Below are 27,831 nucleotides of genomic sequence, written 5' to 3' on the forward strand. Positions count from 1 at the left end.
AGATTTGTAAGAACAAAAACAAAAAAAAAGAGGCTAAGTACTGGTTTGGTACTGAGATGATTTAAAAAAAAATGTGGGTATAAAAAAAAGCTGAGCTTAAAAATGTGTTTGGTAAACACTTAAAAACAGCTTATTTTTACAGTTTTGGGTGAAAAAAAGATGAAAATGTGAAGCAACAAAAATGAGCTTATTCTCATAGCACAGCAGAAACAGTTTTTTTTTTTTTTTTCAAAGCACAGCAATATCAAACCAGCCCTAGGACCCCTCAAATACCAATGCTTGTGGTATGCCCTAACCTTGGAATGGATAACCTCCCCTCCCCTAAACTTTCTTCAACCAAAATAAATAAATAAAACAGAATACCCCTTTATTTCTCCCTCTTCTCATGACTTTCTCCTCATGTGATGATATATAGAGAGAGAAAGACAGACAGACAGAAAATGGTTTTCGAAAATATGTAAGCCGGTTGGCCTCACCTATCCTAACTCATTTTTCTATCCACCTTCACCACTTAAGCTAAATTCAAGGTCTTAAAGTCTTAAAATATTTATATTTAACTCATGTAATTAAGGGCACATTTAGGTATGCTTGTGTAAGAAGCATTTAGAATCATAAGCGCTTTGTTAGAAGTATTTTTGTTAAAAGCACAACAAATTTATTTATTGAAAATACTTTCTTAAAAAACGGTTGCAAGTGTAAGCATTTCTCTAAACGAACTAAAAGTGTTTTTATAATCCAAAACACACCATATATACACTCTTTGTTAGCTAAAAGTGTTTTGAACCTTCCAAAAGCGTTGCCAAACAAAATTTTCATTGCTTCTAACAAATTATATTGTAAGTGTCACACACATGTGATCGAAGTGAAAATAAAAGTAGTATTGATGTTAAAAGAAATGTGAGATAATTTTAAAAGTAGCTATACTTGAGGTTTTGTATACCATGATACTACATCTAAATTTGGCTAGAGCAGTATGCTCTCTTTGCACCCAAATTCGAATCCCTTGACATTCCATACATATATACCAATCGACCACCTCTCAAATCCAATTATGGCACGTTTACATAAGGGTAATCGGAATAAAGAAAGGGATTTGAATTCCGATTACGGAGTATTCCGGTGTTTACTAAATATTAAGGAATCAAAAAAGTAATGGAGCCCACACGAAACAAGGAATCCAATTCCTGAAATTGGAGGAATGGGATTCCCTAGTTTTGTGAGGTATTTGAATTCCTTGAGGGTAAGGGAATGGGGAATGCATCTTTTATTCCTATTATGCCCTCACTTGTTTCTTATTATCCCATCATTGTCCTTCATTTGACACTCATTATGTTATTTTTAATAAATAAATAAAACCTATTTATATATTTTTATATAGATAATTTTATTATATAAATTTAATTAAGAATTTAATTTAATTAATTAGTATGAAAATAATTTATTTGTGTAAGGGCAATTTAGTCATCAACTTAGTTTTCATTCCGATTGAAGTGAATTAGTAAACAACTTATATAGACTCAACATCATTCTTGCCATCTTTTAATAAATAAATAAAACCTATTTATATATGCTTATATAGATGAATTTTATTATGTAAATTTAATTTAATTAATTAGTATGAAAATAATTTATTTATGTAAGGGCAATATAGTAATCAACCTAGTTTTCATTCAGATTGAAGTGAATTAGTAAACAACTTAAATGGACTCAACATCATTCCTATTCCGATTCCAGAAAGTTTTAGTAAACAACTTCAATAGGAATCTGATTCTGATTCCACCTCATTTCAATTCCTCCTCAATCCAATTCCCCTTCAATCCAATTCCTCCTCAATAGGAATCCGATACCGATCGACCACCTCTCAAATCCAATTAGTGTAGACATAGTATAAGCATTTGTTATGTATCTAATAGATTTGTGGGAGACATTGATTTAACCAAGTTGGTTAAAGTAGTATGCTCTCTTTGCATCTAAATTTAAATCTCTCTCTTCGTAATTTACTGTAAAATTAGTGTAAATTATCTTGGTGTTTGGAAAATTAATGAGAAATAAAACCTTGTTCCACAATCCACACATTTTTGGTCCCGTTGAGAAAGCATGTCACAAAGGCATTGCCCATTAGACTTAGTGAGAACACACCCGCGCGCATGAGCTATCTGCTTTGTTGTATCCCACACACTAGACATTACATGCAACTTTGGAACAAATCCTAGAATCTTTCTTTCCTCTTAAGGACGACGAGATTGTGATTGCGAAGCCAAATGAACGTCTCACAAATGCACAAAAATACCTCCCCACTTTTCCAGATGTGGGACAATTTAAGATTTTAAGATGTTCTTTTTTACTTGGTACTAGTTGCCTTGGCACATATACTTACTCACCAAGTTCCACAAGTGCTTATTCCATCTCTCTCTCTCTCTCTCTCTCTCTCTCTCTCTCTCTCTTTCTTTTAGTGCTGCTAAGGACAGTCGCCAACGTGCAAGGAGGCGATTTTCATCTGTGAATGCAAGTGAATCATATAACGTGTTAAAGGACCAAACTCACCCAATGGAACATGAGCAATTGTGATGGATGTCCATGAGGGTCGTTCAATGCAAATCTATTCGCTCTTCATTCCATATTTTTTCTTTATACAACGATGGTTGAGAATCTGGGTTCAAGTCACACAATGGGATCTGTTGTAATAATTAGGTATCGAACTGAGTCAAATTTGAGACCTTCCACTTACAAATGAGGAGAAATACCACTAATATTGGAGTGCTAGTTTTTCGTCATTCCATAGTTAAAAGTCTGCATGAAGTGACTGGAAACAAACTTCTAGGGACTAAGCAAAGATCACATAAAGGGGTGCCAAAACACAAATTGTAGCAGATCATATGAGAGGATGTCACAACTTTCTCTTAGCCCAAAGGAAGAAACTCTAGCTTATTTTACAAGGCACTTGGTATTCTGGAGGTATATACAAATAGGGATCAAGTAGATGAACATGGTACAATGTAACCAAGAATGCATACAGTAGTGATGAATGAGATGAGAATCAACCTTTTCCAATTTGCAGCGTATCACGGTGGGCCTTGTCGCGTCTTTCTCCACTGCGATTCTCACGAAAATGTTAAAAGGGGAGAAAGCTGTGCAAAGAGGAGACGCACCCTTTATTCTCTTGCCACATAGTAAGAAAGACAGAGAGAGGTGGGAGGAAAAAAAATGAAGTTTTTAGCGAGTGCCGTCGCCATTGACCTCTCGCTGTCTTTGTTGGTCGTTACTATCGATAGTGCGGTCACAGCTCCTCCTCTTTTGTAAAGAAAACAAGGCCAAGGGTGGGCGGATGGATGAATGGGATGAGAATATTAATTCATGTTTTTTCCAATCATCGGAAGGATTTATACTCTCTTTCTATCGCTATCTCTTGTGTGTTGATAAGAATGATGATAAACCCTAAGCTTCTAAAGAAATATACGAGCTTCCAAAAATCAAATTTACTATTAAAACTAGAGAAACATAAAGCACCAGAACCAGCTTCATCAGGTCTACGAGGAGCACACATTCGAGAAATGTGATCATCACTTAGCAAGTAAACTTAAAATTATCAAATCATCACAAATATTTCAATAAACAAGAGGAAATTGTGATCATCACTTAACTTTTGGTTGAACCACAATCTCATACCTCATGTTTAAAAAATGACAATGTCATACCTCATCTTTCACATTGATTGCAATGTTAGATCTCCGTCAGTTTGTTCGTGAATTTCTCAGTTAAATGCTGGCGTGGATTTATGTGGGGTCCACCCCTCACCCAAATGGCATCCACGTGGCACGACCCCAAAATTTCTCCCACCAAATGGCATCCAACTGGGTTTTCCATGCCACTGGACTTATTGGTGGATGACACGTGGATAATCAAATTAAAAATGTAAAAATTATAAAAATAAAAATAAATAAAAAGCTAAAACTAAAAGTAACTAGTAGAGTGTGCCATTTGAAATCACTTTCCCCCAAAAACCCACTCATTCTCGCTCGAATTCCCAATTCCATAAAGCACAAGAACCCTAACCCTATAGTTCATACCAGTGGCTAAAAAATCTCAATTAATTAGATTAGGAACTCAGCGAAAACCCCAAATCATCTTGTCGGCTCTCTTCCGTCACTTTGTTGGTGTTGGAAGGGGGCAATTTCATTTGGGTTGCATAGGGTTCGCAGTAAACTTGAAGGATTCTATATGGGGTGGAACATGCGTGAGGATCCCGATGAAATGACGCCAACCTATTGTAAGTACAAATGCTTACTGATTTGACATGGGTGGACATGGTTCTTTTTGTAGGTTTTGTTGATTCCAAATGCCTACTGATTTTTTATGCTTTGTTGATTTGTTTATTCTTATCGGGAAAATGGTGGTTTTGTGCTTTGTGAAATCGAAATGGTTACCCAGATTTGAAAAAATCTCTATCTTGATTTGTTTATTCTTGTCGAGAAAATGTGGTTGCGTGCTTGCTTAATTCGAAATTTTTATTGAGGCGTTGGATAATGGGTTTGCTGATTTGTTTATTCTTGTCGAGAAAAGGTGGTTGTTGCTTTGTTTATTCCTGTCGAGAAATGGTTACCATGCAATTGCTTTGTTGCTTTTGTTGCTTTGTTACTTTGTTGCTTTGTTGGTTTGTTGCTTTTTGTAGGCTTTTGATTAGATAAAAATGCAACTGATTAGGTTAGAATGCACTTGCTTTGGTTATGGTAAGGTTTTTAATTAGGGATTATTTTTGTGAATTTCAGTTTATCCAAAGCTGTTCTCTATTGAATTGCATCATGGTGGGAGATTTGTTATGACTTCTATGCTGGGGGAAAAGTGACATATATAGATAACTGTGACAAAGATCTCATGTCTTTGCTAGTGATAGATGATATGGTGGAGGCACTTGGATGCAGTGAGCGGTTCATGAACTACTACTACAAGATTCCTAACATCGAGATTTGCATTGGTTTGAAGCCCATCCAAAGTGATGCCGATGTTTAGACGATGTGACATTTCATTCCCAAGGTTAGAGCTATTGAGATGTACAATGAAGAATTGACCACAGAAGAAGCCTTAACCCAAGAGTAAAATTTTTTTTAGTCTATGGAAACATGCGGTCCAAGTAAAAGTAAAAGTAAAGTGGTAATTGAGGAGTTAAGTGAATCAAAGGGGAAGTTGGGCCAACACCACTTAAACCAAGAAGATGCAGGGGCTTGCTAGCTATTGAAGGACCAGAGGAGAAGAAGGGGAAATATGTTTGTGAGCCAAGAAGTCCAAAGGAGTCTGTGCACCAATCAGTTTGTGTCATTGAGCACCAACCAAAGGGTATCAAGGGGAAATCTGTTTGTGAAAAGGTTAATGGTATTGACATGGATGAAACAGCATACACATCTCAACTAGTGGACACTTGTGTCATTGAGGTAGGAGATAATGAAGCTGATTGTGGGAATGATGAAAAAGAGAAAGATGGTGACATCTTCTTTATGTACGAATCAGTTTTGAGGTTAAAGAAGAAAATGAAGAAACTGTTGAAGAAGATGAGAGTGAGTTTGAAGAGAGTCAATATGGGAATGATGCTGATAACCTAAAGTTTGCAAAGTTTGATGGTATTGTAAGAGAAGAAGAGCAAGAAATTGAGGAAGAAAATAGGGAATCTGAGCACAGAAGTGCAAAGGAATGAGAGCAAATGGATAAGATGGATTCTGAGCCAAGAAGTGCAAGGGAATGAGAGCAAAGCCGGGAAAGAGCTGAAGATGATGTTGATGATATGGGGTTTGTGGATCAAAATATGGTTGATGATCCAGATTATAACTCTAATGCCCTGGAAAATGTACACTCTGAAGATGATGAACGAGGCAAAAAACATGAGCACTTTCCAGAGTTCAATGAGAAAACAAACATGAAGAATCACACCCTTACACTAGGCCTTGTTTTTAGAGATCATGTGCAATTCAAACGAGCTGTCATCATGTACTCCTTAGTGAATGGATATGGGGAAATCCATTTTTCTAGGAATGAGAAGTTGAAAGTGATAGCAAAGTGTGCAAAAGGTTGCCCTTGGAAATGTTGTGCTGGAAAGATGCATGGATCAAACAACATACAAATCAAGACCATATTTGATCACCACACTTATGGGAGGACTTGGGTAAACAAAAATTTGAAGTCTCATTTGCTCACTAATTTGTATATAGACAAGATAAAACTCAATCCCACATGGCCTGTGAATTCCTTTTTAGCAACTGTAGAATTAGAGTGAAATCATGGTTGTACAAAGATGAAGGCTTACAAGGCCTTGGATAGAGCTATGAAGATCATTGAGGGCAAACATGCAGAGCAATACATAAAGTTATGGGATTTTGTTGAGGAAGTAAGGAATACTAACCATGGAAGCACTGTGAAGTTGAAGTAGAATGGCCAAAGGTTCCAGAGAATATATATGTACTTGGGGGCCTGTAAATAGGCGTTTAAGGCAGGGTGCAGACCATTGATAGACTTAGGCCTCGTTTGGCAGGTCGGACTGTACTGACTATTTCTGTCGGATAGGATAAATAGTCACCGAATAGTACTGACTAAATTAGTCGGGTGTTTGGTGCAGTATCAGACTATTGACCGTATTATTTATACTGTGTTTGGTATTATATCGGATAGGATAATCAAACTTAAAATAAAATTAAAAACAAAAAAACAAAAATCATCTCTTTTCCCAGATCTCTCCGCCGCAACCCCCAAATCCCTCAATCTCTCCATTATTCTTCTTCGTCGGCTCCGGCATTTTCAGCACCACCATCGACAACTCTAGCTACAACTTCTTCAAATCCTCCACCTTCTCCTCCGTCGCCTCCCTCAAATCCTTTAAATCCTCCCTCCCTCAAAACCCCAAAATCCACGACCTCTCTGAGATCCGCTCCGCGACTTCCAACTTCTTACCCCACCACCGCCTCTCCTCCTCTTCCTGGCGCTACTCCATCCGCTCCGAAGACGCCGTCGTCTTCCAGCGCAAGTCCGGTAACCCGAAGAACCCGAGCTACACCGTCCTGTCGTCGTGGTTCTCCCGGATGCAGATCGCTACCGACCTCACCCACGGCCTCGATTACATCCACCACTGCTCCGGCCTCGACTCTACATTCGTCCATAACCACATCAAGAGCTCCAACATCATCGTCTCCAAGTATGACCACCTCGTGCTGGGCGCCAAAATCTGCCACTTCGATACGGCAAAGCTGAAAATGGCAGAGTTGGTCGAGTTCGAGAAGGCGAGAGAGAAGGCGAGAGAGGGGGTTGAGTTCGAGAAGGCGAGAGAGAGGGGGTCGAGTTCGAGCGGAGAGGAAGGAGAGCGAGGCCGACTAAATTATACCGTGGATTTGGACGGTATAAGCAGTCGGGTAAGCGCCGGATAAAAAACGTGGGCCCGGATTATTTAATCCGGTGCCTATTTAATCCAAACGTCACCAAACACCGTACACCGTATTATTAGTACTATCCGGTGTCCTATACGGTGTGCCAAACATGGCCTTAGATATGTGCCATTTAAGGGTGTAGATGGAGGTCAGCTACTTTGTGTTGTTAGCATTGACCTAAATGATGAAACATGGGTTATTGCATATACAGTGGCAAAAATGGAGAATAAGAAAGCTTGGATTTGGTTCCTACAGTTGTTGGCCGAAGATGTTGGCATTGTCAATCAACATAAGTGAACATTTATCAGTGATAAGCAAAAAGGATTAGTTCCAGCCTTTCAAAAAGTACTCCTAATTCCCACCACAGATTTTGTGTGAGACATTTGTACACCAACTTCATAAATTTGTTCAAGTGGAAGACTTTGAAAGATGTTTTATGGGCAATAGCCAGAACAACAACAGTTTCCCACTTCAAAAAAACAATGGAGGATATGAAAAGGTTGGATAAAAATGCCTACAAATAGCTGCTGAAGAAGCCTGCAAATCAGTGGAGCAAGTCTCATTTTGATTCATATCCAAAGTGTGACATGTTGCTTAACAATCTGTGTAAAAGTTTCAATGCTGCCATACTTGTGCCAAAACAAAAACCTATAATTACGATGCTACTCCATATTCACACATTGTTGATTAAGAGAATTCAAATGAAGAGGGACATAATGGCGAAGAAAGTTGGAGATATCTGTCATAAAATAAAGAAGAAGTTAGGGGAAGCCAAAATTTAAAGTGGTAAGTGCATTGCACAATGGTCAGGAGGGGCTAAATTTCAAGTTGAAGCTGAAGGGAGGAACAATATGTGGTTGACTTGGTGGAGAAGACATGTTCGTGTAGAAAGTATGGCTTGACAGGAATCTCATGCAACCATGCAATAACTGCCATAAATTTTAAGAGACAACAACTTGAGGATTATGTGGATGCTTATTATTTAAAGACACGGTATTTGGAGGTGTATTCTCATTTAGTAATGTCGATGAATGGGATGTCTTTGTGAAAGGAAAATGAAAACCCTCCAATATTGCCTCCAACATATACAAGGCAACCTGGAAGACCGAGGCTGATGAGAAACAATGAAGCTGCTGAGAGGGAAAAAGAGGTCGAACAAACTCCCACAAACCCAACCAATAATCCTCAAGGTTCTCCTCAGCCACTGAAGCTAGGAAGAAAAAGGCAAGGCACTTTGAAATGTACCATATGCAAACATGAAGGCCATAATGCAAGGACTTATCATAGACACCTTCCTCTAAGGGACAAAAGGGTAACATTTTGTACTATGTGGATTTTTTAAATTGTTTTAATCTTAAAACTCTAAATCCTTTCTGACATGCCCCAACCCCAGTATCCCCAAATATCAGGTTAGGTACGTGCTAGTCGACACCTAAAGGTGACGAAACCATTTTAAACATGCATATAACTAAAATATAAGCAATTAGAACAATTATACCAAAGCAGGAACGTGTTCAGAGTATACAACTAACTAAGAATAATATGAAAGAACTACTAGGAAAAGATACGAACAAGGGAATGATACCTATACTGAGGAGACTCGAGGGTACCTATGCTGTAGAGTTCTGAAGCCGGGATCATGTGCCTCGATCCTAACTCATGAGGGGACGCAAAAATAGAAAAGGTGAGTGGACCAAAGTTTATAATAATAATATTAATAATAGAAAAACCGTTTTCTTTATGAACATAGTAACCCCCTATTTTGAAAACATAAATAATACTACATATAGGTTTTATAAAAACCCTAGCATGCCGCGCAAAACTTTCGTAAAACATGTACGTGTAAAACCATGTTCAAAAATGTTGAAAACGTCGCCCGAAGGCAAATCCATAAATCTCATCAGTGAAGTACTCAACTAAAGGTATCATAGTTGCCCGAAGGCAGTACCTGTCCATCACCCCAAGGTGAAGCTGAATACTTGTGCATCACCCATAAGTGAAGCTGAATCAAATAGCATAACATCCACACCGACACTAGACGTGGCTAGTGAAGCTGTCCGACATCACTTTCGGCAGTGAAGCTGGGGGTATAATATATATCATAACTCACTCCTCCATCATCTGTGTCCTATGGCCATAGACATCTATACCCGTGGTGTACGGATGTGCCATATGATTACCCACTAGGTAAGTACTGAAAACATATCTCAAAATCTCAAGCCAAATCACCAAATCTCAAGGGTTCAAAATCTCATTTCATAAATCGTATATAAAAACATATTCGTAAATCCAATGAGTTTCATATATGCAATTCCAATCATTCATATCCGCTCGTAAAAATGTAATTTCAATAAATCATAATATTTTGTAAAGCAACTTAATTAAATCATGGATTCTACATAAACCATAATTATAGAAATCCCGGAAACATAATATAAAACATATTAAATGCATGAAATATGAAATGCATGCTAGGCTAATATTTTACAAAAATTATAAGTTAAGAAAGGGTCCTCTCACAAGTTTTCCATTGCCCGGAAGCTGCTCGAACTATCGAGAATGTGATCACTTCCACCGATGCACCTAAACACAATTAAACGCCGTTTAATAAAACTCTACAAAAACGTTGGAATTTGGGAATACGGATGGCGGAATCAGATTCGGCATGTGAGAAACCTAAGGAGGAATCTCGGGTTTTTCCCCCACACGCCACCGCACATGGCAGCCTGTCGCCCCAACTCACCAGAAAATCAAACAACTCCAAAAATTCCTAAATTTTACAAGAATGAAGATCTTGATACGAGGAACAACTTTCATACATGTGACTAAGGCCAATTTGGCAGGGAAAAACCCTAATTTCCGTCGAACCAGTCGGAAACCTTAAGTTGGGTGTTTCTTGATTCGTCCTCAAATCGACTCCGACGCTCCAACCAATGATTGGCCATTGTTCCTGACCTTTAGGGGAGTGTTTTGGTGGTGGTAATTGAATGAAAACGTTTCACAATTGGAGGATCAACGCCTATACACCCTCGGACTCATCGATGTTCCATCGCACAATCGAGGCCTAAATCTCGTCGGGTTTGGTTGGAAATTGAAGGAAAAGTGGCGGGGAAATGATTTGGCAGTGGTGAGAGCTTTAATTTGCTCGGAAAACACCACAAAGGCTTTGGAAATGGACGCCGGCCGAACTGGATCGGGGTGAAAGAAACAAGTCAAAGGAAGAAGTTTTTGATTGGGTGTTTCCTCACCTCTCTCATTTCCCTCCATTGTCTCATTTCTGATTGAGCAGCTCATTCCTCTCCTCTCTTCTAATTAGCCAACACTCGCCCTCATTTCTTTCCTTTATTTCTTTTATCCTCCGTCTGTATCTGAATTCTTTCAATCTTGGCCACACACGTGGCATCAACTAATTTCTCCACCAAAATCTGGAGCCTTCCATATTTATGCTTAAATGACAATTTTGTCCTCAACTTCGTTCGTTAATAACTCATTCGTTATAACTCCAAATTACGATATGTTTGCACCCATGCATTCGTAACGACGAGTACTACAAGTATACGCCAAGAAAACGGATCTTACGTGACATGACACCGCAGTCAACGAAAGTCAACACTTTGCCTCGAAGGACACTTTCGTAAATTCACTTATTAAAATTATAAAAACCGTAAAATTGGGAACGGGTCGTTACACTTTCAATTTTGAATGAAACTTTGGATTTAGTTATAATCCTTGCTTTGTTTCTTATTGTTTGAATGAACAACTGGTGTCAGGTCACGGTTATCCACCCCTTCTGTACCCCAAGAGGCTATGGAGACTTTCACCCTACCCGTGGCCACAGATAAACAGTTCATCTAACACTTTCAATCTCCGAGCCCACCTAGTAGGATAAGACTTTGTTGTTGTTGTTGTAGCACTTTCAATCTAACTAACTCTCTCTTAATGCAAACAACCATGGGTAGGTCAGTAGTTGGGACGAATTACAAACTTGTATTCCACATGGCATGTGCAGAGCTTAATTTCTAGTACTAGTGAACTACATAAAGGTGGCCATGAAGAGTTTAAATGCCTCTGTGAGCCTTCCCAACCCCTAAAGGGGTGGGTTGACGTGATAAAGTCATTAGCTAGCCCTCCTTAAATTGAAAAAAAAAAAAAAGCTCTTAATGCAAAGGTTTCAAGGATTTTTTTTTAGGAAGGAAATACTAGAATTCTTATTGATTTGATTTTGAGGAAAACACAATTTTCTTTGGAGCCTAAAATCAACTGTGCAAGATTTTCACTCTCTTTTTCAAAACTTTGAATTTGCTAGTTTTCGTCATGTCTACTATGAATTGAACTTTTACAAAATATGCATTAGCTCATCTCTATATATAAAGCCAAAACTGTTGTGAATAGTATTTTTTTGGGTCACAAGCTTCACCAAAAAATAAGTGGACAAAAATGCCCCTCAAACAAAAAAGTTCAAAAGCAATCCAAAATAATGCACCAAATAATACAGGAGTATTTTCATCATATAAACAGTGTTTTTTTAATAATTCATTCTTTTTTTATAGTTTATTTTTGGTACAATCATTTTTTTAATTAGTACCTCACAAAGACTTGCAATAATTTGATTCAATCAGTTGTTTATTAAATATTATTTTCTCTATTTTTAAACACGATCAAAACATCTTAAGAGGTGAGTAGTGTCGGTTATAAAAAAAAGGTTTTTCACACGCGCATAATAATGTGATTAAATTAGTTGTCAAATGATTGTTTTTTTTTCTTCGAACAAACAATATTATCTACACTAAGAGGAAGGGGTGGGCTTTGCCTTACAATATGCTAGCAATAATATGATTTAATCAGTTGTTTATTAAACATTATTTTCTCTATTTTTAAACACGTTCAAAACATCTTAAGAGCACGCGTAATGCTAGTTATAAAAAATGTATTTTGCACGTGCATAATAATGTAATTCGATCAGTTGTCAAATGATTATTTTTTTTTCTTTTCGAACAAACGATATTATCTACACTAAGGAGGAGAGGTGGGCTTAGCTTCACATTGGGTTAGCAATAATGTGATTCAATTAGTTGTTTATTAAATATTATTTTCTTTATTTTTAAACACGTTCAAAACATCTTAAGAGTCGCGTACCGCCGGTAATAAAAAAAGGCCTTTCACACGCACACAATAATGTAATTCAATCAGTTGTATTATTTTCTCTATTTTAAACACTTAAAAGGCACGTAGTGCCAATTATAAAAAATAAAAAATAAAGGCATTCGGCACGCGCATAATAATGTGATTTAATTAGTTGTCAAATAATCATTTTTTATTTTTTTGAACGAACGATGTTTTCTATACTAAGTGGGAGGGGTGGGCTTAGCCTCACAATGAGCTAGCAATAATGTAATTCAATTAGTTGTTTATCAAATATTATTTTCTCTATTCTTAATGTAAATTCAATAGAATGTAGATGAAAATTGAAAGACCGATTTTATTATATAAATTCAGCTGTTTTTATTGGTTTATGAATGGTTTCTTCTAGCATGTTCGAATATTATTCATTTACTTCAAATATTTGACTTTTTTTTGTCATAAAAAAAATTATTTAAGCAATCAATGCATATAAATACATTTAAAACATGTAAGACAAGCGTAGCACGCCATGGTTCAAAAAATGCCTTCTGCACACGTGTGAGTGCATGCATGAAGACTAGTTATAGTTATGTTGTGGTTAATTATAACAGTAATATGACTCGTTTGGAAGTGTCTTTAAATAATTGAAAATGCTTTTAGTGAAATTAATTTTAAGTTCCAAAGCACTTTAAGGGCGTGTTTGTTTGCCCTCCTTGGCTCTCACTGGATTGGACTAGACTAACATCTAGTCTAATTCTGTGTTTGTTAGTATCAGGGATTAGCATTAGTGGGACTAGGAGGGACTCGTGTTCACTAACGCCTTTGCTAAAGGGTCTTAGCGAGACCCTCCAAAAACAGCTGGACTACTAAGACCAGCTTCGTTCACTCCTCTAATCCTCTGCGTGCTTCGTCGATCTCGCCCTTTCTGCTTTCAAACCCATGGATCTCATCCTTCGCACATCAACAGTAACAACGGTCTCGCACTGCAGATGCAAGACGACGATCTCGCACTGCAAAATCAGGACAACGGTCTCAACCACATGCTCCAACTGTAGACCAAACATCTCAACCTTTCAAAGAATTTACAAACACGAAAAAATGAAAACAGAAATTGACAAAGCAAATCAAATCAAGGGCAGATATAGGCTTTCCTAAAGCTCATATATGTTGCAAATCAAAGCAAATGATTGAATAAGAGAAACATCTCAACATTTCAATAGTGACGATTGAAGGAACAAAGCCAAGCAGGAACAACTTGATCAGAGGGAGAAATAACCCATCAGCTTGTTTCTAGGGAATGTGAAATTTTGCAGAAAAATTTTGCGGAAAATAGTTTTGAAGGATCTAAAATTTTGTAGAAAAAAGATGGAGAAACGAAGAACATATGACGGGGTCAAAGAGGGAGAATAGCAGAGAAGTTTCTAGGGAGAGGGAGAGTTCTTAAGAAAATGAATAATGTTGCATAATAATAAAATATTAATAAGTATGTATTTAAATATTAATAGATATGTATTAAATAATGTAATATTAAAGTTTGTTATTATTTTGATTTTTAGTCCGACACTGCACCAAACGCTTCACTAAGTTAGTCCAGCTTAGTCTAGTCTAAACCAGTCTAGCTTAGTCCCTAAAGCTAGTCCAGTCTGAAACAGTTCGATACAACAAACGCACCCTAAGTGTTTTTTTTTAAGAAGCACTAGCTATGTGCTTCTTGCATAAAACACTTATAGTGCTTTTCCAAAATCTACTTGGATTTTTACTAAAGATTGGTAACAAAAATATTTACAACAAAAATACTTTAAGTTATTTTAAAAGTACATTAAAACGAGCTCATAGAGGTATAGTCGTGATTTTTTTATATTAATTTAGTGTTTTTTTATGAAAAAAATAACTATTAAAAAATTAAGTAAATTAAAGAAAATCAAAAAATATTTATAATCTTACATAAACAAAATCGAGATTTAGGAATAATAACAAAAACAATTTAGCCCTTAAAATACGAGAAATTTTTCATTATAATAAGAACATGAATGGTACATTACATATTTTTATATAAGTGTTTTGAAATTTTATTTTTTAAGTTATTAACTTTTTAACATACATATCTCATCATTTATATAATAACACATGATGTATCAATTCGTGTTCCGATCATACTAAAAAAATCTCTCCTAAAATATTAGGTGAAACATCGGCATCGACGGCGTGAAAAGTCAGTGAAGCAGCTTAACTGGGGAATCAGAAGAGGGAGCGGGAGAAAAAGACAAATTCGCACCTGAAGTGGCGGGTAACCTCTTAAAAACACTTCAAACTTCTCAAATCTTCCAGAGGAAAAACCCTAACGTACCAAATCCAATTCCCACAGTGCGATAGAAATGGACGACGATCGAATTCTGGCGCGAGAGAGGCGGCAGATGGAGGAGATCCGACAACTCGATCTCGAAGAACTGCAGGTCGAAGAGGTCGACGAAGACGACTCCTCCGGCGACGACCGCGACGCCACGTAATCATCATTTCCCCTCTCCTCCTTGCTAACTCTTCAGAATTTCATTTCATTTGATTAATTTGGAAACTAGGGCTTCGAATTCTTCTGTGACGAGTAGCTAACTCAAGTTTGATATTTTATGTTTTTATTTGTTTTTATCAGTGTTGTTATTTGATCATATCATTTGTTATTCCTTTTTTCTATAATAACAGTAAAATTGAGATGAAATTTTGTGTTTTTATTTGATTATGTCACTAATTTGTTGAATTTGTTATGGAAATTTTGACAGTGGTGGTCGCGGCCCGTCTGATGACTATGCTTTCGATACCTTTTTGGCTTCGTTGCATACGTATCTCGGTGGTAGGTATTTGGTCTTTTGCCTGTGTTTTTATACTGATTTGTCCACAATTTTCCGTTCAAAGTGTTGATGTTTGGTTAATTTTGATTGAAACAGAGGTTGAAGACACTCATCATAGGGTGGCTTTTCTGGATGGGGGTGCCGTCTTGAAGCTCCCTATTTTTTATCTCGAAGGTTCTATCATTTTACGTTTGATTGTTAAGTAATTTCAAACTTCAGTTACTCGTTTTGGTAGCTGTTGAATTATGTTTGGCATTTTAGCGTAACTGCATTAGCCATAGGTGTAAGCCATGCGGTGCACAGTCGTATAGCCATTTTGGTAGTAAAGAAAAGTTGTTCAAGAAAATAATTGAATGTATCATGGAATAAATTGCTGGTTGAGACTGAGAGACAGTTAGATCACTAGCTTATTGTAAAAAAGAAAGACTGTCATGTGAATGCTCTCTGTCAATAAAGTTCTTCGGGAGAGATGCTACAAGAGCCACCTCCCGTAACATCATTGTATCTTAAGTTTTTAGTTGCTTAATAAAATTAGCTTAAAAAATCAATAGAAGCAAGTAACTGCTAGTCCTAAACGTTTTTGCCCTAATGAGCAAGTTGAATGGACTAGAAATAGAAGAGAATCAAAGTGAAGTCTGCTGTTGGTCTTGTTTTTGTCATCATTTTACTCATATTCTTGTATGTTTGTATAAAATACTTTTTTTTTTTGTTACTTAAAGAGAACTTGGTTTCTTCTACATTCTATATGCAGGAGTTGTCCTGTTCCCAGAAGCAACCCTTCCCTTAAGAGTCATTCAACCCAGTTTTGTACTTTCTATTGAGAGAGCACTAAACCAAATTGATGCTCCTTGTACCATTGGTGTGGTAGGTGAACTCCTTGTGACAACTTTTGACTTGTTTTGCCCCTGGATTGTTACGTACTGTTTCATTGTTCTTAACCCTGAAATTTTGTTCAGATTCATGTATTCAGAGATAATGGAAGAATAAGGTTTGCAAATGTTGGGACAACTGCAGAGGTATATTTAGTTTATTCTACTGCTCATAAGTAGAAACTGTTATTCAACCTACGCTATTTCTTTTATAACTGCTGGATTATTCAACTTTTTATATTTCTCCTTTTATAGATTCGGCAATATAGACGATTAGAGGATGGCTCACTGAATGTGGTAACTCGTGGCCAATAGAGATTTCGTCTAAGACACCGTTGGATTGATGCGGAAGGAGCGGTTAGAAAAATTTTATGTTTGAAAGAGATTGATTGTTTGTTATCCATTTCATTTTTATTTGGTCATATTCATTTATGTAATGTCTTATTTGGTGTGAAATTTTCATTTTTCAGCCATGTGGGGAAGTTCAAATCATCCAGGAAGATATACCATCGAGGGTCCCAAGGGATGCATTCGGAGATTTGGCACCATTTAGTAATCCAAGAGGCCACAAATTCTCACTTAAATTGCCTTCAAATGATTCTCGTGCAAAGTCAGTTGGATCTATGGATGTGGACAATGATTCAGAGGCAAAGTCAGATGAAAGCTTTGAGAGTACACTGTCATTCACTGAGAGAGAAATCCACCAATCTGCAATTGGTTCCTATTCTGGATCTGATACAATGGACGAATCAACAACTTCAAGTAGTGATGATGAGAAGTCACAGTTACAATTGCAATCAAAAGACTCTGATTCTTCGGCTTCATTGCATTCGTGCCTTGAGATTAGTAATGTTGATTTGGCAAGTAGTTCCAGGTCAGACATGCAATCCAGCAAACAGGAAGAGCCAAATAAATGTTGGAGAAATATGGACTTAAATCAGTTTCGTAGAGTTCCAAGAGCATTTTGGCCCCATTGGGTATACCGCATGTATGACTCCTATTGTCTTGCTCAAAGAGCAGCAGGTATTTGACTTTACTTTGGGCTCACAATTGATGTTCGAAAAGTTGTGATCCTTAATGTATTAGAAGATATTACAACTTTATAGGACTAGAAATGAAAAAGGGTCAGGCACTTAGATAGTAAGTTTTATATGTTAATGTTAACTGAAAACATTTCATTACAGTTTCCAGATTAATTGTATAATGGATGTAAAACAACCTTAGAATATTGTCTGAATTTGGAAGAATTACAAAGGAAAATTGCAGAATATAATTAATGCTTGACATTTCGATATTTAGTTTTATCGGGAATTGGTAGATATGCTGTGTGATGTCATGTTTGTGTGTGCATTTCTTATTTCGGGTGTCTTAACTTTTTGTAATGATCTATAGTGAATTTAATGATCTATAGTGAATTGTCTGGTGATAATGGCAGTCATTATGCACTGTAAACAGTTATGTAATGATATTTTTTAAATGTTATAGCTAAACATTGTTGGTGCTTACTATTTATGTGTTCATTATCTTGCCATTGTTTTTGTTGCTTAGTGTCCACTATAATCTGAATTTGCAGCAGGGGAAATGATCTTGCTTTTGATCCTTTGAGGAAGCTTTTAGAATCAATATAATTGTGACGTTATTTGATTCATAGAATATGCAACAAATTTTTAATCATGGTATACGTGCTAAAAATGTTTAGCATTTTGCAACATCCTTTTAATCAAATGAAAAATGGAGTTTAAGGATTCAGCTTTACAGAGTTTGTGAGTTTCTTGTATTGCAGAGATGTGGAAACAGATAGTTGGGGCACCAAGCATGGATCGTCTTGTGAAGAAGCCTGATGTTTTGTCATTTTTTATTGCTAGTAAAATTCCTGTCTCGGAAGCTACTAGGCAGGAGCTTTTGGAGATTGATGGCATTTCATATAGGCTGCGTAGAGAAATTGAGTTGCTTCACAGTTTTGATCTTATCCGGTGTAAAACATGTCAGGTAATGTACTTGCGTCAGAACACTGCATGTGTGCCTGTGTGCATGCATTCAAAAGTATATACCCTTTGCCCATTATATGTTTATTGACTTTTGTGTGTGTGTCTGTGTGTACACTCATGTTTTTGGGTACACAATGCAGACTTTCATTGCAAGGCGGAGTAATATGCTGGTGATGTCAAGTGAAGGTCCTTTTGGTGCTTACGTGAACCCAAGTGGTTGCATTCATGAGATAATGACTCTCTACAAAGCAAATGGCTTGGCACTTATAGGGCCAGCAGTGAGTGAATACAGCTGGTTTCCTGGGTATGGACCTGTACCTTAATATTCTTCTGATTCTCTGACCAATTTACTATCTTAAAGAACGCTAATATTTATGCATTTTCGTAAACCTTTTAGCACACTGATTGTCCTTAACTTGGTCTTTTTCCCTTTTGATGGGTTTTCAAAGCACAGAGTAATAATTTTTTTTTATAGTCTGTGTGAAATGAAAATCATAAGGATTCGAAGTTAACTCACAAAACTGTTGGAAGTTCGTAATACTAAAACAAATAAAAACAAACGTAGATCATGATCATAAATTTTATGGAATGACTGGAACTTATCAGGTATGAATAAAATCGGTATCTAGCTGCAATATTCACATCTTTTAAATCTCTGGAAATCTGTCACTGTATACTTGTATAGTAAGTTACTTCAAGGAAGGTTTCATAAAGCTTGATCATTATCTCTGATTTAAATGTGATTAGAATTTTAGTACTACGAAGTTGTTAAGTTGCCAGTTTGCTCACTTTTGCAGGTATGCGTGGACAGTAACAAACTGTGCCGGCTGCGAAACCCAAATGGGTTGGCTATTTACAGCCACAAAAAAGAACTTGAAGCCGAAATTTTTTTGGGGAATTCGGAGTTCCCAAGTTTCTGATGACCTGCACTAGTAAGTCTAATGACCTGCACTAGTAAGTCTAATGTATCTCAAACATGTAATTGCTTGCCTGAATTTACTGTTTCCATGTAACGATTTTGATTTGTATAGCTACATGTTCCTATCTGCAAATTAATAACGTTCCTCTGAATCTACATAAACGATGTACCTTGTACTCGCCAATATTCTACAATTCATATATCGGAAGTGTAGTTCTTATATTTTTTCAGAATTCTTTCCGGGTTAAGAAACTTTGTCGATTTTTTGTTAAACTTCATCAAATTGCAAGTATTATATGTTGGATTAGTATTTTAATCATTCTGAGCTGAGTCTGGCGTTAGTTTCTCTATCGAAAACATGTTGCATCTAGAATTGGAAACAACAGTGATGCTTCTCCTTAGAAGTGATTCTGACAATCTCAAAATCACTTCCGAACAAGTCCTATGTCAAGTCATCAAATGGTAAGAGGCGTTTACAATCGATTTTGGCTCCATTTTATGGCAGAAAAATAAATATAATCTTCCTAAATTGGAAGAAAAAATAACCAAAACTTGGCAAGTTCTAGTGGAAATAAAGCTAGGAACAAAAGTGCCCTCCTACCAACAAAACAACCAAATGAATTCAAATTACTAGTGGTAAAAAAACATGGTGGATCGTAGAAGTTGCAGACCACGAAACAGGCGGAATTCAACGGTAACTTCTGTAGCGCGGGCTGTACATGCAGCTCTCTGCATACTTCACGAGATCTTTTGGTCGAGGAAGATTAGAAGCCAGACCTGAAACCAAATCGAAAACACGAACTTTAGTAAGATGTGTTACAGTACAGTACTTGTTACGAACGCAGAAAGAAACTTACCGAGTTCATAGACCTTAGCAGCGACCTTAGCTGCAATGTTGGCTGATATCTTTCTGATGTTGGTAAATGGCGGGTAGATCATTCCTTTGGCGTAGTGTTCCTCGGAAACTTGCGTAGCCAGAGCTTCAGCTGTCACGAAATCAAATGATTTAGAGGATTTTCGCAGATAACAAAGAGAATCGGTGTTCATTTGAAGGTTATCGTTTGTGTACTTACAGGCTGCCAAAAGCATGTCATCGTGTACACGAATGGCACCAGCCATGATCAATCCCAAGCCAAAACCGGGGAATATGTACGCGTTGTTGGCCTGAATAATGTGGTTAGGCGAAAGTAAGATCCTAGTGTCTTCAAATGAAGAGAGGTATTCATAACAAGAGTTGCTTGAGTTGGAAGGTACAAACCTGGCCAGGCACTAGGAGTTTGTTCTCGTATTTGACAGGATCAAATGGACTTCCACTGCCAAAGATTGCTCGACCCTTCGTATGAGAAAAACGATGTGATTGTTAAATAGAGTTCTGCTAGTTTATCTAGCAGCGTTATAACCCCAACGAAAATTAGAGAAAAGAGGAAGAGGAAGAAAGAAAGAGCAGATTGATTACCTTTGTCCATGCGTAAGCTTCTTCAGCAGTACACTCAGCTTGCGATGTTGGGTTGGAAAGAGCAAGGATAAGTGGTTTCTGCAGTGGCCAAACACCAGATCAATGTCACTTATGTTGATCATTGTATATGTGTGTGTGTGTGTGTGTGAGAGAGAGAGAGAGAGAGAGAGCGAACCTCATTCAAGGACGCCATGGTCTCAACGACCTCCTTCGTGAACTGTTTTCCCACACCAGATGTTCCTATCAGCACTGTTGGCTTGATTGCCTGATGAAAAACGGATGTGTAAGATAACAGGAGGAGATATTGTTGAAAGACATTGTTATGTTCAAGTATAATTTCACACCTTCACGGCATCTACAAGTTCCTTTATTGGTTCATGATCATGAGCCCAGGGCTGCTTAAAGTGTTGAAGTGATCCTAGGCGAGATTTAACAATCAGTCCCTGTAAAGAATGTAATGCCTCTATTATATCGAAAAACAAAGTAAAAGAAACTGGAAAAGAGGAAGATAAACTGATCAAATGCATATGTCGAAAGGAAGAATTTGATCAGATTTTAAGTACCTTAGAATCCACAAGCCAAATCTTCTTGCGAGCTTTTTCCAATGGAGCGCCGGTCTGCCAAGATGAAAACACATCGTTAATCACAAATGCTTAGCTGAAGAAAGCATTTACGGGGAGAACAGGCGGTTTGAGGTAAGCAAGTTTATACCTTTTTTGATATCTCAAGAGCTATAAGCTCTGCTATTCCGGTTCCAGCCTTCAGTAGCCAAGAAGAAAAGTCAAAAACATCCAAAAACCAGTGCATTTATGAATATACAGACTGAATAGTTTTCAAGCCTCACCTCTCCAGCACCCAGAAATAAGAAAGTATGGTCAGCTAATGTTCCACCAAGTAATTTCAAGGAAGCTATGAGCCCTGCTAAGACCACAGATGCCGTTCCCTGAACCAATTTGAAAGAAAATAGTTGTGAACATCCCGGGAAGCAAGATGAGTCTTGCTGAAACGAAAGTATAATATGTTACCTGAATGTCATCATTGAAGACAAGGTGAGTCTTGCTGTATTTAGCCAGCAGTTCAAATGCATTGTGGTTTGCAAAATCTTCGAACTAAAGAAGGAACAAGAAAGAAATAGCAAACGATAATCTGGTTATTCAGAGGATGATGAAACCACGTGGACAGAAGAGTTTCATAAACATAATTACATGAAGGATAGGAAAGACTTCTACCTGAACTAGGACTTTCTCCCCATAATTCTGCTTAACTGCAGTCATGAATTCTTCGAGAAGCTCCGCATATTCCTAAATCACAAAGGTAAAAGACCACCTCAATTTTACAGAAACCATATATTTCACATAGTTAAAACTTCTTAAAACGACGGTGACTTATAAAGTAAAACACAAGACCAATGTGAAAAAATATTGAACCTGTCCAGTTGCTCTCCTTTGCTTAATCCCAATGTAAAACTCATCATTCAGCAACTTCTCGTTGTTTGTTCCAACATCGATGGTTATAGGCAAGCACTGTAAACAAAAACACAGATTGTAAAATTTCTGAATGTACAGGCAAAATTTTCTGTTGCTCTTGTTGTTGAACTCAAAGAAAGGGGGCAACAGTTGGGGAAATGCTTACCGCTGAAGGAGGAACTCCTCCGAGTGCAGTATACAAAGAGAGCTTTCCAACAGGAATCCCCATGCCCTGAAAATTTCGGAACATTCATGTTAATTAAGGTGACAATGATTCAACCAAAGACAAAGGCAACAATTCCAAATGAAATATGTAATGGATTTAAACGAAACAGTTCAATACTGTATATGTACATAACAACTGAGTAGAATCTGCAACAAATACCTGGCAGCCAAGATCACCAAGCCCCAAAATACGCTCCCCATCAGTCACGACAATAACTTGAATACCCCTGTCCGGCCAGTTCTTTAGTACTTCAAGGATCTTTCCCCTGAAAAGTTCGCCAATCAATATATGTTTGATAGATATTCAACTAAACATGTGAGATTTAGTAAAAACGTTATCAGATAGCCGTACTTCTCTTTCAAACTGATGTAAAGACCCTGAGGATGCCTGAAAATGCTCCCATATTTTTGGCAAGCCTCACCAACTGTTGGCGTGTACACAACAGGAAGCAGTTCCTCAACATTGTCAATCAAAAGCTTATAAAACAGCCCTTCATTTCTCTCCTGCACAATAAAACAAGAACGCCACCAGAAAAGAAGCAAAAATTAGTGACGACGACCCTGTTTGATAACAACTGTGATTCACAATGATCTCAAGCACTGATATAGAGCCTGTTCAAGCAGACAATTACCTGAAGATCCATCATGGCAATGTACCTATGCAACGGAACTTCATATTGGCGAAGATTCTGCATCAACTTCTTCTCCTGGGTCATTATGGCACAAAGTTTAGCCGAAATTTGAACAACAAAATGAATCGCTGAAAATGAAACGGAAGGACGAAAATGAACTTTGAGGTATTTGCAACCTGAAGCTCCTGGGTTAGGACGGTTGGAGGCAGAAGGCCGCGCAAGTAATGTGCATCCCTCTCCTTCTCGGTGAAGGCAAGACCTTTGTTGTAGTGTGGATCACGCACCAATGTGTAACCACTGCAACACGTTTACATTGCAGAAGATGCTTTAAAAAACAAACCAAATTCTGCATATTTAACTTTCTGCGAGATTATTCATTAACAAGAAACATGGTTTTCAGCAGGTGTGGTAGAAGAGAAAAGAAGCCTAAGGCTTAGTAAAACCGTAAATATACACTTGAAAAACATGATTTCCGACCCTAAAAACTAAAAATGAAATAGTTATCAAACGAAACTAGAATAACGTAATATTAAAATATCTTGAATAACCAAACATGAAAAATTGAGAATGTGGATAATTTTCTCACTAAAATGAGCATCAAAAAACACAAATTTCAAGGGAAAAATAGGAAAATTTAAAGAAAACTAAAATAAATTTAAAACTTGCATAAAAGGATAATAATAAGAGTTATAAACTCAGTTGCAGACAAAAATTCGTAACACGGAAAAAGAAGCTCTGTGTGTGTTACCTGGCAACAGAGGCAGTCCATGGTGTGAGAACCTGATCCTCGGTGGCACAATCCTCACCGTACACGTCCACAATACCTCCACCAAAGCCAGCCTTACTTTCAACATCCACCGCTGAGTGGCCACCACCGTTGCTTATCTCCTCCACTACGCTCCCCATCAAAGCTCCGACCTTTTTTCGATCTCCAAATCCAAAACCCACCACTATTCTCCTCTGCAAATCACAATGCAGTCCTCCAATGAAACCCAGAAAACAAAAACAACCCAGAAACGAAAACAGGCAAAAGCTGCAAACTTTTTTGTGTTTTGCAAAACAAGAAACCTCCCACGTTTTATAGGGGAATAAAAGGTGGGATTTCGGTTTGAACAAGACTTCCCTGCTGAAATGTTCAGCATGGGAAGTTAATTCCTTTGGGTTTTACTTTCCTTCCTTTTTGGGATTACAGAGGGTTTTAAAAACAAGGTAGGTTTCATTGTCAAAGAGAACAGAACTACCCACGTGTGCTACATTATTCAACTAAAACATGAAAACAAATTAAAAAATTAAAAAATACAACATATTTTTGATAATTTTTTAAGGGGTGTGCATCCCAGAACATTATGTCTCCTTCTCCACAGACTTCTTTGGCAGAGAAAAATGAATTGATTTCTTCCTAATCAATCCTTTTTCTGATAAAAAAAATATATAACACGACAAAGAGTATAACTTGAAACAACGCCTAAAATTCATTCATTGCTCAATGCTCTTTAGACAATGATGTAATGATTTATTTTGGTAACACGTTCTTTACTACCACTGTTTTTTTTATATAATGATACAGTCCACTTTAATTAAACACTACACAAGTAGATATTACACAGTAACACAACACCTACAAAATACTTAATAAATCATCAACCAAAAATGCCCCGATCACTATCGACAACATGATTTTTTAAGTCATGTTTGTTTGATAGGTAATTTGATCAACTACTAATTAAGGGTTTTGTTATGCGCTCGTTGGTGACTTTCATTCGTTGATGTGAACTACAATTCCACAATCTCAATGAACAAGAGTCACTTTTATGCATAACTTGTTTGTCACGAGCACTCATTCAATTATTAATTCCCAATATACATTATTATTCATTTTGATTGTGCTTCCAAAAGCAAAAATGTATTATTTTGATTGATATTTTCCATTTCATTCCACATACTATCAATTCTGCATCTTCAATGTTGTTGGAACCGAACGATATCCCACCAACCTTTTGGCTTTCACATGGCCTTTAATATGACCTAACCACTTAATTAGACGTGAGATGATGTTTCTTAAAAACTCATATGTTACATGTGCTAAGAAGATATTTGCCACGATCAATTGAGCCTGAATGCGTGAAAGTTTTCTAACTACAAATGCATATGTTTTTCATATAAAGTTTGCAACTTACATACATCAACGGTAAAAAAAATTGCTCATGCGTGCGACTATTACTGTCACTTTCTTCATTCCCCAGCCTGCCCTACCACTCTACCAACATGCTCATCGCTTTATCTTTCATAATTTGATTTGATCACCACATGCCATTATATTCTCCGCGTAATATCTACTTTTTTCTACCTTTTTCATTCCGTAAATTTTTCATTTTCAAACAAGGTCTAGAATCATTCAACCAAAAGGAAAAAACAATACTTATCGAAATTGACCAATTCTTGGTAGTAGTTACTTTATTCCTCTTTAAAAGAAAGGGAAAAATACTTTTGTGCCGTTATTTGTGGGTATACTAGAAAAGAATCTCTCGTATTTATACGAAGAGTCTTTTATGTGTATCGAGAACACTCATCATCATGTATTACTTCTAATTATTACGATGTAGTCATGTTAGGAAGACTAATTTATAAACTAAATATATGCAAATTAAATGATGTGTTATCAAACTTCTAATCTATACATTTAGTTTTTCTAGTATACCTCTTCGAAATATTGCCATAAAATAAGTACACAATATAGTTTGACGTAAAAGAACAATATCATCACGTGTCGTCGTGTCGGTCTTCTGGTTAGGTCTAAAAATCTCTGGTGCAAGTAGTGGATGTGTTATGCATGTATAATAATTGGCAATAGCGTTCTGACTTCCTGAGGTGGTGACTGGTGAAGCTATTATCTGTGTGAAATCCACTCAACCTGTTGTGCCTATGGAGAAATATTTTATTATACGGGAACAACGTCTGGTATACCTGGAGAATATCATTTGGTACACCGAATATCATAGTACAATTAGTTGAAATTTTTTTCAAAAATTTTCAAGCAGTTGTATCCTTATACTTGATATACCATATCGTATTTTCAACACACTGAAAATTCTCTCGTGTCTTTGTATCAAAGCTCGTAATGGTGAACGATCCGCACTTTCATCTGTGGGAATTTGACCGAGACCTGTCAAACAAGTTTTCTTTTCCTACTTTTGGAGATTTTATTTTTATTTGTAGCGAATAAAATCCTAACTATTTACGTAAGTAATTTGTTTAGTTGTTTTGATTATATGTCATGCTCATGCAATTATTCGCAAATCAGTTATATCATTAAATAGGAGTTAGCTTGCAAATCACATTTGAGTAATCTCATTTAACAACTTATTGTGTAGTATTTGTTTAGTGGGGTGTAAGAAAACAAGCATTTTAATATGGGGTGTGCGGACCTTTTTACTTCTTATACACCCTTTGTTAATTTCTGTTTGTTGATCTTCTTCAATTCATCTGATCCGACGGCCAAAATCCAAAAAGGTGTGGAAGAAGTAAAATGGGGTGTGTGGATATTACACTCCTTTTACATAAGGCATTGTTTGGTGTTTACGATTCATTGAAAATTGTTAACTCACTAGATTCGATAAATGTTGAATGAATAAATATATGCTACTTTGCAATATTTGTAAATGTTGAAATTAGACAATATATTAATTATAAATTAAACAAAGTTTATCCTTCCAGTTCTACTATTTTTGTGGGAATAAGTTTTCTTTATAGCTAATCCATCTTCTACTTTATTTGGACAAAATATACAATTGAGTATTTATTTTTTTGGTTCGGTATTTAATGAATTTAGTGATTTATTCAATTGAAGCTAATCATGGACATCAAAATATGCGTAAGCTTATTATACACCGCGTGATTAATGATTATGATACGGTCTGATCCAAAATCTACTGGACTTGAGAACCCCAAGTTGGTACGTAAGATCACCGGCAAGCAAGCATGCATGTTTCTATCCGTATGAACATGTCGAAAATCCTTTTATTTTCAAATATGCCGACTCCCAACACATACAGATAAGACTACGACCTACTATTTTTGGGCCACTCATGACTTCATGGTAAGAAAAATTATGCTACCAATCTCAAGGGTTTGGAGCTGTTCCAAGAAGTCTTCAAGAGCCTAGACTACCCAGTCTGAAACCTTTGTACATTTGTATTTATCTTTTGACGGCACCTCATGAAAGAATGTGCACAGCTCTGTTTGTGACTCCAGAAAATTCGAGCATTGTTATAAAACAATGGGTGTGTTTGCCCACATGTATATAGTAAAGGTTCACAAGTTAAATAGTGAACTTTTTGTTTGCTTTCATAATGTTTGCTCTATAAATAGAGCATTACAAGTGATAAAAGGAAGAAGAGAGGAAGAAGTGAGAAACCACAAGGCTCATGGCAGAGAGGGAGAAAAGAGAGAGGAGAGTTATTTTTGTAATCTTATTACTTCAGATTATAAATAAAAGCACTGCTGCTACCCCGATGATGTACTCCAGTCACACTGACTGTAGAGGAACCTTGTAAATTTTGTGTTTTGTTTATTTATTCCACTGCACACACCGTCAATTTTACAACAAGCATTGGTTTTTGAATTGTAGTCGAATTGACGGTTTAGTCCTTAAATTAAAAATAAGTGAGTATTGGTCATTGAATTTGTTGCAATGTGAAGCAATAATCCTTTTGAATAACTCCATCAAAAGTTTCATCATTTATTTGTCGCTTTAAACCATTTATTTTAGTTGAAAATGGTGTTACCAACATAATTAATCATTACTTATCATTGTGGCAAGTTCAGAATCAATTTTTAATTTATAAATGCAAAATTTTAACCTTAAATTAAAAATCAAGGGAGACTTTGGATGCGGTCCCTAGTTATGAAT

The 27,831-nt window shown here is 36.8% G+C and overlaps 1 protein-coding gene and 1 pseudogene across 1 annotated transcript; one reads left to right on the plus strand and one right to left on the minus strand.

The window, feature by feature from the left end:
• Positions 1-14,749: 14,749 nt before the first annotated feature.
• On the plus strand, positions 14,750-19,376 carry LOC103421150 (uncharacterized; annotated as a pseudogene).
• A 105-nt stretch (positions 19,377-19,481) lies between these two features.
• Positions 19,482-24,152, minus strand: LOC103421148 (NADP-dependent malic enzyme). Its single transcript, XM_029106938.2, has 19 exons — positions 23,671-24,152; positions 23,099-23,219; positions 22,923-22,997; positions 22,643-22,794; positions 22,451-22,556; positions 22,232-22,297; positions 22,027-22,122; positions 21,829-21,900; positions 21,625-21,708; positions 21,444-21,542; positions 21,311-21,358; positions 21,163-21,216; positions 20,944-21,042; positions 20,775-20,864; positions 20,600-20,677; positions 20,402-20,476; positions 20,217-20,307; positions 20,001-20,129; positions 19,482-19,920 (listed from the first exon to the last, which is right to left on the minus strand). The coding sequence occupies exons 1-19, from the start codon at positions 23,826-23,828 to the stop codon at positions 19,832-19,834; spliced, it is 1,782 nt and encodes a 593-aa protein (XP_028962771.2). The 5' UTR covers positions 23,829-24,152; the 3' UTR covers positions 19,482-19,831.
• Positions 24,153-27,831: the final 3,679 nt, after the last annotated feature.

The sequence above is a fragment of the Malus domestica genome, chromosome 08 (genome assembly GCF_042453785.1).
Source record: "Malus domestica chromosome 08, GDT2T_hap1".
Taxonomy (NCBI): domain Eukaryota; kingdom Viridiplantae; phylum Streptophyta; class Magnoliopsida; order Rosales; family Rosaceae; genus Malus; species Malus domestica.

Bases quoted from the DNA above. Each gene is read 5' to 3' on its own strand.
- LOC103421148 (XM_029106938.2), bottom strand. From the start codon at position 23,828: ATGGGGAGCGTAGTGGAGGAGATAAGCAACGGTGGTGGCCACTCAGCG. The intron at 22,795-22,922 runs GTAATTGTCTGC...TTTATTGTGCAG, and splicing joins TTGCCATGATGGATCTTCAG to GAGAGAAATGAAGGGCTGTT. The intron at 20,477-20,599 runs GTAATCAATCTG...TCTCATACGAAG, and splicing joins AAGCTTACGCATGGACAAAG to GGTCGAGCAATCTTTGGCAG.